At 44.7% G+C, this 12226-nt stretch overlaps 1 protein-coding gene across 3 annotated transcripts in view; it reads left to right on the plus strand.

Moving 5' to 3' along the window:
* LOC104912183 (rho GTPase-activating protein 6-like) overlaps positions 1–11778 on the plus strand; it is an 18163-nt gene extending 6385 nt beyond the window's left edge. For all 3 annotated transcript variants that reach the window (XM_010715262.3, XM_019618200.1, XM_019618201.2), the window contains exons 3-11: positions 1189–1251; positions 3171–3430; positions 4450–4645; positions 5137–5192; positions 5554–5704; positions 6297–6445; positions 7212–7382; positions 7896–7993; positions 8873–11778. In XM_010715262.3, the coding sequence (XP_010713564.1) occupies positions 1189–1251; positions 3171–3430; positions 4450–4645; positions 5137–5192; positions 5554–5704; positions 6297–6445; positions 7212–7382; positions 7896–7993; positions 8873–9002 (1274 nt within the window). In that variant the 3' untranslated portion in view covers positions 9003–11778. The remainder of the gene's footprint in view (positions 1–1188; positions 1252–3170; positions 3431–4449; positions 4646–5136; positions 5193–5553; positions 5705–6296; positions 6446–7211; positions 7383–7895; positions 7994–8872) is intronic.
* Positions 11779–12226: the final 448 nt, after the last annotated feature.

The raw sequence follows: 12226 nt of genomic DNA on the forward strand, positions 1-12226 counted from the left end.
ACCAAACAAAAAAAGTTATAGGGCTGTATTCCTTTTTCCAGTGTCAAGACCAGACCTCTGAGTCTGAATTAAAGTAGCTTTCCCAGTGTTTAGGTGATGATTAGAACATCGCTATTAATTCAGGGTCACATATAACGTGACAGGATTTAAAGTGGCCAGAACACTTTTATTCTACAGCCTTGGGTCAGCAAAGGCTTTTACCACTGGCCTTTCATGTGCAAGAGCCTATATGCTGTCTGCTGTCTGCAGCATATCCCACACACTCCATAGCTATCGCAGCATCAGGAGTGCGATGTGGGAAGCTGGGATGCCACCAGAAAGATCAGCTGTGGTTCATTGTTTTTTGTAATGCCTATTACTTTGCTGCCTGCATTGTATTTCATAAGCACTAGCTTGCGGTTGTCATGCATTGCTGGATTACATGTCTACCATGCCTGGTAGCTGGGAAGGTGCACTAAGGTATGGTGTTGTCTTAAGCCAGGCAGAAGGCTGGAGTAATTGCTGTGGGCACAGCAGAAATGCATGGAGAATGAAATGCAAACAGTGGGTGGGAATATGTTACCCTGGTCTGTCATATCACACATGGGGCTCAAGAGTCTGGCCTTAATGCAGAAGGATGTGGGAAAGAGGCCCCATGGAGAGTTATTGCTCTCCACTATCATGCATGGGCAGCAATCTTCCATGACATGCTCTATAGCAATGAAGGCTGTAGAGTGATTGTTCCAGTCACACTTCTCAGATGCCTCTTGCTGTTAGCCGGATGGGGGTGAGTCCCACTCTTGAATTGCTTTTAACCCACAGTTTAGTGCTATGGGATCCTGCAGTCCAGGTGTCAGGCTTCAGAGGGGCCCCTTCCTCTACTTCAAGAGGACAATTGTCAGTTGAGGGACATGGTTTAGAGAAAACTATTGGTGATAGGTGCACAGGATGACCTTGTAGAGTCTTTTCCAACCTTGGTGATTCTATGATTCTGTAATTCTATGATAGTAGTCCCCCACACAGCTGATGCCATTGTGCTGTCCTGCGTGGCCTGTAACACCACTGTGTCAAGTCCACAGTATTCCCCTACCTGAAGTAGGTGCCTGTGGACGTGTTCTACTTGCAAGGGTGCAGAAAGGTAAACAGCTTCAAGGTGGGACTGTGCCAAAGCAGCCTAATGATGCAGAACCTTTGCTTTTCTTCCCACAGTTGGACCTAAAGGCAGTAAATCTATCCGTCAGAAACTGGAGAGCTTTTCAAAGGAGAAGAAAGGTGAGTAACCTCCTTCCTGCCAGGGTTTTGGTCACTACTCTCAAACAGAATGGGTGATTTTTAGTGGGGCTGAGCTAGGAATCTTAAGTCAGCAAGGTGATTTGCCAGTGTTGCTTTGGTTTTCTCCAGAGTGTTGTGTAATGATGCATACATAACCATGAGAGACTGTAGAAGGGTGAATGTGTGTGTGCATGAATGTGTGGGCTTGTCTACTTGCTCATTCAACCTCTTCTTGCTGTTTGAGTTCTGACTTTATTGTCCCTTGAAGGATGTAAGACAAAAAGCTAGGAATGACAGAAGTATAGTGCACAACCAGCTGGGACTGAGCACTTAATAATTTTCTTCACCAAAGCACAAAAAGTCCACTCAAAGAAAATTTTGACCAGCAGTGTGATAATTTATAAAATGAATTTGTGGCTCATGTTCTGCTACAAAACTCTTTGGCCCGGGGTGGCATGTATGCTGCAAGTAAGGAAAGGTCTTCCAGTATCCACGAGGAGCTGGGAGGGAAGGAGGGGTGAATTATTTGAGGAAAAAGTCACATAATCACTTAGGTTGGAAAAGACCTCCAAGATCATCAAGTCCAACTATTGACCTAGCACTGCCAAGTTTACCACTGAACCATGTCCCTAAGCATCACGTCTATATGTCTTTTAAATATCATCAGGGATGGGGATGTAACTGGGCAGTGTGTTCCAATACTTCACAACCCATTCAGTGAATAATTTTTTCCAGGTATCCAACATAAGCCTCCCCAGTGCAACTCAAAGGCAATTCCTTTTGTCCTATCTTTTTTTTTGCTTGAGAGACTGGCCCCCCACCCCAGCTTGATACAACCTTCTTTCAAGTAGTTGTAGGGAGTGATGATGTCTCACCCAAGTCTCCTTTCATCTAGCCTAAATATCCCCAGTTTCTTCAGCCACTCTTCATAAGGCTTGTACTTCAGAACCTTCACAGCTCTGTTGCCCTTTTCTGGACATGCTCTGGGGTCTCGATGTCTTTGTTATAGGGAGGGGCCCAAAACTGAACATGGTGCTCAAGGTGCAGCCTCATCAGTGCTGATCACAGAGGGATGATCACCTCCCTGGTCCTGCTGGCTCACTATTGCTGATACAAGCCAGGATGCGATCGGCCTTCTTGGCCACCTGGGCACACTGCTCACTCATATTCCCCTAGCTGTTGACCAATACCCCTGGGTCCTTTTCTGCTCAGCACTGACATTAGTATCAAGTCATTAGTACCAAGACTGTCATCTCTGAACTGACATAGCTGATGCAAACCCTGTAGGAGACTGGAGGTTATAATTCGCTAATAATGTTTGGTATAAAATATTTCTGTGACTTAAAATCTATGCTTCATAGATGGTATGGTGTCTTCATAGGGTTGCAAACAATAAAAGAAAGTTCAAAAAAACTGAGACAAGTTGCAACAGGCATGTTGAAGGAGACTATTTTTGTTGCCATATTCCCTGCATTTCCTTCCTCTTCCTTCAGCATGCTGTCTATCACATGGAGCTCTCCCCACTTGCCTCCCATGCTGCCCAACACAGCAATGTCCCAGTCCTTTTCAAGGACAGCAGCTCCCCTTGGTTTTGCTCTGGCTTGCTTGGGATATTTCTTCTGCCCAGTTCAGGTTCCTAGGGAAATGGAGGAGAAACTGAGAGCAGAGACTGATAGTTGCAGGTCTGCCATCTTGGACTCTAGCTACATATCTCCTTTTCATGTATTGAATCTGTTTTACCTGCAGTCCTGCTTACACTCTTGCTAGTCGTTACCTTCACGGTATCATGGTATTCTCTTCTGTGAGTTAATTATTTTACCTGAAGATGCACATGTGTTCTTGGCAGCTGGCCTGTGCTGCCCTAGTTGATTTTCCCTGCTAACAGTACTTTCCATGTCTCCCATGTTTTTTTTTCTTAGACTGCTCTCCTCAGACTTTTGGGATCCCACTGTGCCAAGTCATTGCCAATGACCGTGCAAACAGACAACTGCAAGAAACAGTGAAGAGCAGCCGCCGGCTGTGTGTGGAGGTGGAAGAAACAGTGACAAACTTTCGTGCTCAGATGCAGAAGAGATCCCCGCTGGGCAGGGGCTGTCTGCTGGTACCTTACGAAGTGTTCCCTGAAGAGCCTCTTTCCCCAGATTTTCCTGACCATAACTCTTCTTGGAGTCAGCGAAGGGTACGATTGCAAAAATGAGCTAACCTCTGTGGCAGACTCATTGTGATAGTATTGCAGGCTGGGGGAGGCTCAGGCAAATGTGATGGCTACTGTTCATGCACTCAGGGACTAATGCTACGGAAGAGATGGACTGTGAGGAGTGGGCCAGTCTATACTACTGTTATGGGGCCTCGGAGCTCAGGAAAGCCAAGGTCACCAGAAGCACGAGGCCAGATTCCTATTACAGCAGGAATGGGAGCAGATTCAACATCAGTAGTGTAGATTTTTCAGACCCTCCGTTGCATAACGTCATCTTGAGCAGTACCAGCATCTGTCATGTCAGAGTTTTGGCAATGTAGCAGTTAGAAACAGGACCTCATTTTCTGAACTCCCATCAGAAATTGATTGTTGATGGTGGGTCCTGCTGGCTTCCTGGCCACAAAGCAGGATGAGAACCTTCTCACTGCTAGAGGAGCAATGATGCTGAGGTGGTTCTGCTTGCAGTGTTTGACTGTCTTTGCACCAAAGGGCAAGGAAGGTGGTGCAACTGGTCAGCCTTGACCACCTTGGCTTTAGTTCTGTTTTTTTTGTGAGAGGATGTATGTAGTAACTTGGATTAAGTTTGCTTCATTTCTTTGGAGTTGAGACCCATGCCTGATCTCTTTCACATCCCTGTAAATCCTGGTGTAGAGAAATTCCAATGTAGGTGACTAAATCCAGTATATTGCATAAAGATGGCTGTTTTTGGGATGTTTCTTCTTTCCTCGTGTCTGCATGCAGTATAGGCTCTGTCCCAGTAGGAAAGCTGTTTTTAGAAACACCTCACACTAGGAGCAATACACATAAATGAAGGCACAATAGTTGAAATGTTCCTCTGTGATTCTATAACAACCCAAGTTAGGCTCATTGTAGACCTCTACATTCATTTGGAGGCCATGCTTCTCTTTGTCACCAACTTCTGTGGTAACAACCATGGTGGTGTACTGGGGTCCTGTGGGACAGTTCCTGCTACCTTGTGAATCACCTCTGCTTCATCTCAGGGAGCCATGTCTGTGGACTGCATCACTGAACTGAGTGGCAACAGTTCCAAGCTGCTGGAGGCACTGCAGTTGTCACATCCCCATGAGCTGGATCCACGAAGGAACCTGGGCAAGAAAAAGATGTTAAGCCTCAACCCCATCACCTGGCAGGTCCCACGGATTATGGACAGATGTTGTAAACACATTGAAACATATGGTAAATAAGGATTTACATCCAGCCAGATGACCAGTCCCAAAGTAGGATGGTTAAAGCCACTGTAAATGTTGGGCCAGGGCTGTTTGGCCTGGCAGTTCTCAGAGAAAAAAGAAGGCAGTGGATTTCTGGGGCAGGATGCACTGCTGAGCAGTCACTTGGGGAGAGTTCTCCAAGCTGGGGGTAACTACTGGACTGAGAGGTGAATGTCACCCATGTGTATCAATCAACCCATTCCTAGTGTGCTGCCTTAACCTCCCCTGTAAATCCAATTTATAGTTTGGAGTAACTAAGGTTAGATCTCCTCTCTGAGCCACAGATAACCCCAGCAAATCTTATAGCTCCCAAAGCTTTCTTCTTATCCTCTCTGCCAAGAACAGAGAAAAACACACTGCCTCATGAGCAGGGCAAGATAACTGTTTCCATGATATTAACGTGCCCTGGTGCTGCAAGGTGCTGTGGGAATGCAGAGCACTAACCTGTCTGTCTCTCAGGTCTCCAAACGGTGGGCATCTTCCGGGTTGGGAGCTCCAAGAAAAGAGTTCAGCAGGTAAAGTGAGGCATTCACTGCATCCTTTCTGCATTTTCGTATACATGGGATAAATGCTTGTGTGGGAGGTGAATGAATGAAGCAGACACTGGCATGTAGTCTAAAATATCACAGGAATATACTGGAGTACGAACAATCTGTAACCTGTTTAGTCCTTTGCCCAGCTCTGGATAGCAAGCCTCATCTCTCCAAGCTGCCTTTAGCAGTTAAGCCTCATTCAACTAATGGCTCTTCAGAGTTCCCTCTTGTCAGTAGCAAGCCACTCTTGAGTTCTGGCATGCCTCCTTTCAGCAGCTCTGTACAAGGAGCATTTTTTGACAGTGTGACTGTTGGTTTAATTCTTCTCGTTTCCATTTTTAAGCTGAGAGAAGAGTTTGACCATGGGCTGGATGTCTTCTTGGATGAGCATCAAAGTGTTCATGATGTTGCTGCTCTGCTCAAAGAGTTTCTTCGTGACATGCCAGATTCACTGATTCCTAGGGAGCTCTACACAGCCTTCCTCAGCACAGCCTGTAAGCACTCAGAGTGCATTGTTCTCTTTCTTCACAGTCCACCCATTACTTTTGGTTTTGTATGGAAAAAAGGAAATTTTCTCCTTGTGCATTCACCAGGCCACAGCACAGTTCAGCTTGCTATGCAGTATCTCAGCCCAGTAGTTTCCACTCCTAAGGGTGTCTTTGCAAATGTTCTGTCCAGGTCCACCTACCCTCCACAGTTAGGGTGACTGCATTTTTAGACTGTCTCCACTGCTACTATTGTCATACTTTCTTGGTCTGGTTTACCAACTCTTTGTCTCTCTTTCCCATCCTTTCTTCTCATGTTTGATAATTCAAATTCTGGATTCTCTGCTTCCACATCAATAACCAGATTATAGTCTCACTGGCCTAGGACAGTCTTTGGCCACAGTCTGCACAGTATTAAATGCAATTACATCCCTGTACAGGCAGGATAAAATACTGGCTTTACTGATTTATTGTAAAGGGTAGAACCTATCTGGCTCCCTCCAGAACTTGTTATTGCAAATTTAAAGTAAAACTGTCCAGCTGGAGATATGTGTCTAGCAGACTGGGAACTGCACTAAACAATGAGCTTCTCTCTGTCCAGCCATGGAGGGCCCACAACAGCTGGCTGTGCTGCAGCTGCTGCTCTTCCTGCTGCCCCCCTGCCACAGTGACACGCTGCACCGTCTCCTGCAGTTCCTTAGCAAGGTGGCACGGCACGCTGAGAACTCTTGGGGCCCCAATGGCCAGGAGGTAAGGCTCATCCACAACGGTCAGCTCTATGGCAAAGGATTGTTTAAACTTTGTTGATGAAGACTCTGCAAAGCTAATTGCAAGCTTGGCTTAATCCTTTGACACCTTGGGCTTGCAATGACTCTCTCCTGTGGATACTCTTGAGCCAGCCAAAGGCTGAGGAGTTTTGTGCATTTTTCATTCATCTGATTAGAACAGTGGCTAAAGGTGATAATCCTATACTGCACACCTGATGCTACTCTGTCATACAGGTAAGGTTCTGGAATGGATTTGTTTTTACAGAAACTAGGGCAGGCAACATTTTAAAGCAAAGGAAGAAAAACCAGGAAAAGATAAAACAAACATTTTCAATTAATTTCCTTCTCTGTGGTGAGTCTAATTTGTTCTCAGTTCCATTTTTCTGGTTTGCAGTAACCCCAGGTTTTTCCAACTGTCATGAGGAACTTATCATGATTCACTGAGGTTGATTTTGGTTTCTCTGGACAATTTGAGCTCTAGTTCTCCTCATGATGCAAAGAGATTGGTTTTATCCCAAACTGTAACGTGATGTCATCTACTTGTACAACTTGTCAAAGTGAGTTAGGTGGGAATGATGCAAGGAAAGGCTGCACCACGCAGCCTTGAGGTTAGCCCTATGTTCAGAGAAGACTGATCTGGACCCAGATCAACTTTCTATTTGTCACTCAATAGCTCGTGTTCCTGTGAGGCTATCCTGGGATATCGCATGCTGCTGCATCTGCAATTTTCCTTTGTTCTTACTTTCTAGATTCCTGGGAATAAAATGACAGTTTCAAACTTGGCCACTATCTTTGGTCCCAACATCCTTCAGAAAGAGAGTCCTGGAGAAAAAGATGCTGGAGCCATGAACTTTGAAGACAGTACAGCTATCATACTGGTGGTTCAAAGGCTGATTGAGCACTATCAGACCTTGTTCATGGTAGGTGAAGCTTTCTCAGGTCATCTTCTCTAGACCTTTTCTTCTCTGAACTCTTTCCTAATGGTTGTACAAAGATATACTCACAGCCCCACTTAACAGCAGGTGGCTCGAGGTGACTTGCAGAAATGTGATTCATTCCTCATGGTGCATGTAAATATTAATTTGGGATGGGTTGTTACTGGTCTCATAAGGACTGAGCTGAGGGGCATACCACAAACAGGTCATAGAATCAGAGAATCCTATTGATTCATAGGTTTCATCTTTTCTGTCACTTTCTACCCACACAAATAACTCCTTTGGGACAGGAAACAACCAGCCAAAAGCTACTGGAGTGGCACCTCAGTACCGTTTCTCTCTCAGAAGTCCCAGTGAAGGAGGAAAAAAAGATTGGAGCTCCTAGAAGGAAGGAGCTAGAAGGTGATGCTGGGAGGTTCAGATATTATAACCTCAGGCAGATGATGGGAAAGAAATAACAGTAGGGTACCATGAGCAGTGTCTGTCTGTCTCTCCTAGGTCTCTCCTGAAACACAGCATAACATCCTCAGGAGACTGTTTCAGACAGACCCCGATGTCATTGACTACCTCCTGCGCAGGAAATTCAGTGCTGTGCTGTAAGTATCACTCAAGGTACAGCTGGAGGGCACTCACCTGCACAGTATAGTCACAGCCATTGCACTGCTGGCAAATTAACACAAATCCTGCTGATTCTTCATACACTTCATCACCCTTTTTCGTGTTCCATCTGCCACTAACGCCTTCTATGAGCTGAAACGTCATAGTTTCTCTCTGTCCCTTGGAGCTTCTGTTTCTATTTCTCCTTGATCTGTGTTTTGCTCTCTCTTTTAATGAAGTCTTTCCTGTCTAAGAATTTCTCCACTGCACACTTTTGTTGTGTGTATCTACACATCTCTCGTCCTGCCACACTCCCAGTCCCCCTCTGCTCCATGCTCAACACTGGTGTGTGCTGCGTTTTCACTACCTGCATCACTATCCACCTTCAAACTTCCTTCATCCTTGGTGTTGTCTGCACTTCTGCTTATTTTTGGCCCCTTCTGCATGCATGTAAGTAGGCATGTGCCTGTATCTGCTTATGTGACTGCCAGCTATGTTTGTACACATGCTCCTTTACTGCAAGGTAGGGTAGTCCCATAGAAGACCAGAACTTGAGCTTGTGCTCTTCCCTGTGATTAAGAAAGATGGTTTAAAAGGACCTGGTGCCTCGTGGGCTGGGCCTTTATCATGTCGTAACACAGGAGGTACTTTGCTCCCCTGTGATCTGAAGGAGGACTTTCTCTGCAGCCTTCAGTCTCCTTATAGATCCAGGCACTCCTTTCATGTACACAGAATGTCCTGTATGAAATGGTTTCCTTTCAAGCAGTCTCTGCTACTGCTCCTTGTCTTACTTCACATTCCTATTGGTTCTGGTCAAAGAGATGACAAACATTTGGGGTCAAATAACATCTCTCTCTTTCTATTTCTTCCTTTTTTAGGCGCGCAGAAAGTGAGAATTCAACAGAGGAGCATGCTCCAATCCTGAAGCCTGATCAGACTCTGCAAAGTAACTCACTCTCAGAGTTATACAGCAACATCTCATTCCTGAACTTGAACATTGGCATCTAGCCAGATCTCAGCTCTGCCTTCCACGGACAAAACTGGGCAACATTTCCACTACAAAAATACAAAAATATGTTCTCTATTCTGCTGTGGAGGAGTGGAGAATGGAAGGGTGCATGAATGTATGCAAAAGTACCTTTGCTAACTGTAAGCATGCAAAATGGTTCTGGTGTAGTCAGTTCTGCAGCAGAATGGATTTTCAGTTACAGTTTTGTTGTCTGTCAGCTCGCAGGGACAGGGCTGGGAGAGAAGCAGCTTGGGCTGAGACCCACTGGGCATGACTGGCCTGAAACACAAGTGAGTGGAGACTGCTAGCAGGGCAGTAAGGATGGAAAAATGCAGTTAAACTTCATGCAGTCTGTACTTTGGTATGCCACTCACCATGTGTTGTCCTTTCACTGCTTTGTGCAGAAAAAGATCTCAGAGCTGAAGAAATGACCATAACCCAACAGCACCATTATTGCAAAGATCTATGGCGTGCCATGTTCAGAAAGAATCATGGATATATGTATATTTTTAAATTTTGATTTCAGGTTCCCAACTGCTCATTTTAGAGATAGATGACACAGTATTGACCACAAAATATATAGGTAATGTAGTACAAAAGAAAATATACTCTGAATGTCTTTATTCTTTGAGTAATATTCAGTAGGTAGACCATCTAATATATTACAATGTATTATGGAGATTGAATGTCTTATGATCTTTGGCTGATAAATGTCTGGTTTATTTTTTCCTACATCTGCGGCATTGGAAGGCACCGCAAGTTACATGCGGATGTATGTTTTTAGCTGATGGGATAGAATGAAAGTTATCAGCAAATATTTTCTGCATTTACTCTGCTAGACGTGGCTGGTGGCCCCTTCCCCAGTAAACCCCTGGGTTGGGCTGTCCTTAGGTGAAACAGCAGTAAAAGGAGGGGTGCTATGGAAAGCCTTCCCCAGACCTTCAGGTAGGCCTGAAGCACACTGATCCACAGCCAGCATAACGTAGGATAAAGCTGCCCATGGTGTTCCCAGGCTTGTTCTTGCTTTGTTCAGACAGCAGATATCTGGAGGAGGGGAAGCTCCTCTTCTGAGATCAGTTAATCACATGTGGAAGGCCAAACTTTCAGCAAGCACAGGACAGAATGTCCCAGTGAACAGGGAGTAGGGGCCGAGACAAAATTTGAGCCTGCAGGGAAGAATGATGTAAATACAGATCTAGAGAATGTGCTTGTTTTCTAGTTGCTAGATCAGAAGGTGAGGCTGAAATAAAGGAGCATAGGATGGGGGGGTGACTTTAGATTTGCAAATTCTTTGAATGAATCTGTCTTCTCTAACAGTTCTGTCTTGTCTTCAGGTGAAGGCTTATGCTCTGGAAGTGATACAGCTTTGGGTATTGGAAGCATTTCAGAGGTTTAATTGTGTCATGCCCTGATATGATGAAAATGTTTACTTTTGTGCTCCTGACAGATTTTAACCTCTTCTAAAGGCTGTTTTCCTGATGTGGTACAAAGATGGTGTATGTGGAAAGGGAGGTCACAGACAAGGAGACAACAATGCTGTAAACCACGCAGAGAACGCTTTTTGTCTTTCAGTTGTTTTTTGAGATCATGAATTTTATATTCTCTTGGTCTGATGATCATATTCATATTCAAAGTCGTGACTTTGCTTCCAAGAAAATGCAGAGTGCCAAGAAGTGGCCAAACACATAGGAAGTTAAGAGATGTGGTGGGAGAATAGATGCCCAAAGGAGTGTTGATGTAGAGAACTAGGACAGACAGGCAGGGAAGGGAGATAGGTAAAGCTGGAGTGCTGCAGAACAGGAAGGAGGCAGGATATGAGATATGCTGGCATTTTTTCGGTGTTGGGGAAAGAGGGATCTGGTGTTACAGCTCCTCTCTTTTGGAACCTTGAAATCAACTGCAAATCTATTACTTATTCTGGACATGGAGATCATGAGATACATGATGACACTTATTTTCTTTGAACTGTGGAGAAATTGAGTGGATTTATAACTCAGGGCACAAGTTGCCTGGCTCCTTTTGCTACTTGCCCTATAGGTCTCTACCGACCTGATGTTTTATGTCACGTTTAGGCAGCACTGAGTTTTTCCTGTGTGATGGAAACTTCTGGTTAGTAATTAATTTTATCTTACCTGAGTTCATATATGATTTGAAACTCCTCCAAATGGAGTCTTTGCAGGGAACTGATTAAAATTTATCTGTACAGAAGCTCCCATCCCATCAGAAGTGCTCCCTTTCACTGTGAGCTCCTCATCAGCACTGCCATCCACTGACGTATGGAAATAGTTTTTGTTTGTTTGTTGCCGTAGTTTAAATGTCTTACACTGCCATGTTGGGTAGAAGCTGATGTACTTCGCACCCCTTCCTCTCCACTAAATGGCTGAACAATAGAAGAATACTTTTGAAAAGGAACCGTGTCTGAGTGCTTGACAGAACTGTGCCTGAGAGATAGCAAGGAGAGGTAGCATGTTGGGACTGGAGATGAAATGTCAAAGGACGACCAAAGTCATCTGGGGTTTTCACAGCCCAAATCCTCTTGGGCACTCCACGCAGTGGTTGCACCACCTGGCAGCTGTTTGAGAAATGCTCTGCACAGGTCCCTGCATGAGATGTGCAGTTAAGGTCAGGATTAATGCTGAATTTCCATGTAAGGTTATGGTCATGTCCTCCTACTTCCAAGTTTTTGAGTGGGTTGAAGCTTTCTCAGGATAATTGAATTACTTTAGGGAAGTTTTGATGTGGGGAGAGATGAATAAATGCACTGTATTAGTTTCACTGATAAAATCTTTTTTCCTAGGACTAATGGCAGGTATAGGCTTAGTGTGTGTTCAGTGGTAGAAATAGAGCTAGGGTTAGTTTTAGGTTAGGACTGATAGGGATTAGTAATGGGATTAGGGTGACTATGGGATTGAGATAGACTAAATATTTGGGCCTTTTCTGATGGAAACAGTTTGTATATCCTCTGCATGCTCAGGTGAAATTTGTGACCACGGGAAAACACTTTGGGGTCATGCAAACAACGGAAGTAAGTTTGCATTAGGAATTAAGTTTTGTTTTGTGGGTATAATTCAAATGCAGACCTGTTGCTCCAGCACTTCCCTCTTTGTGAGCAGGGAGCTCACAGCTCAGCTCATGTGTCCCACGCTTGTCATTACAATGCTTGGCTCTGGCCATCCTTTTTAGCTTCAAAAAGATTGTTAGTGAATGTGATCTTTCTGGCACC

This window comes from Meleagris gallopavo, chromosome 9, assembly GCF_000146605.3.
Source record: "Meleagris gallopavo isolate NT-WF06-2002-E0010 breed Aviagen turkey brand Nicholas breeding stock chromosome 9, Turkey_5.1, whole genome shotgun sequence".
NCBI lineage: Eukaryota > Metazoa > Chordata > Aves > Galliformes > Phasianidae > Meleagris > Meleagris gallopavo.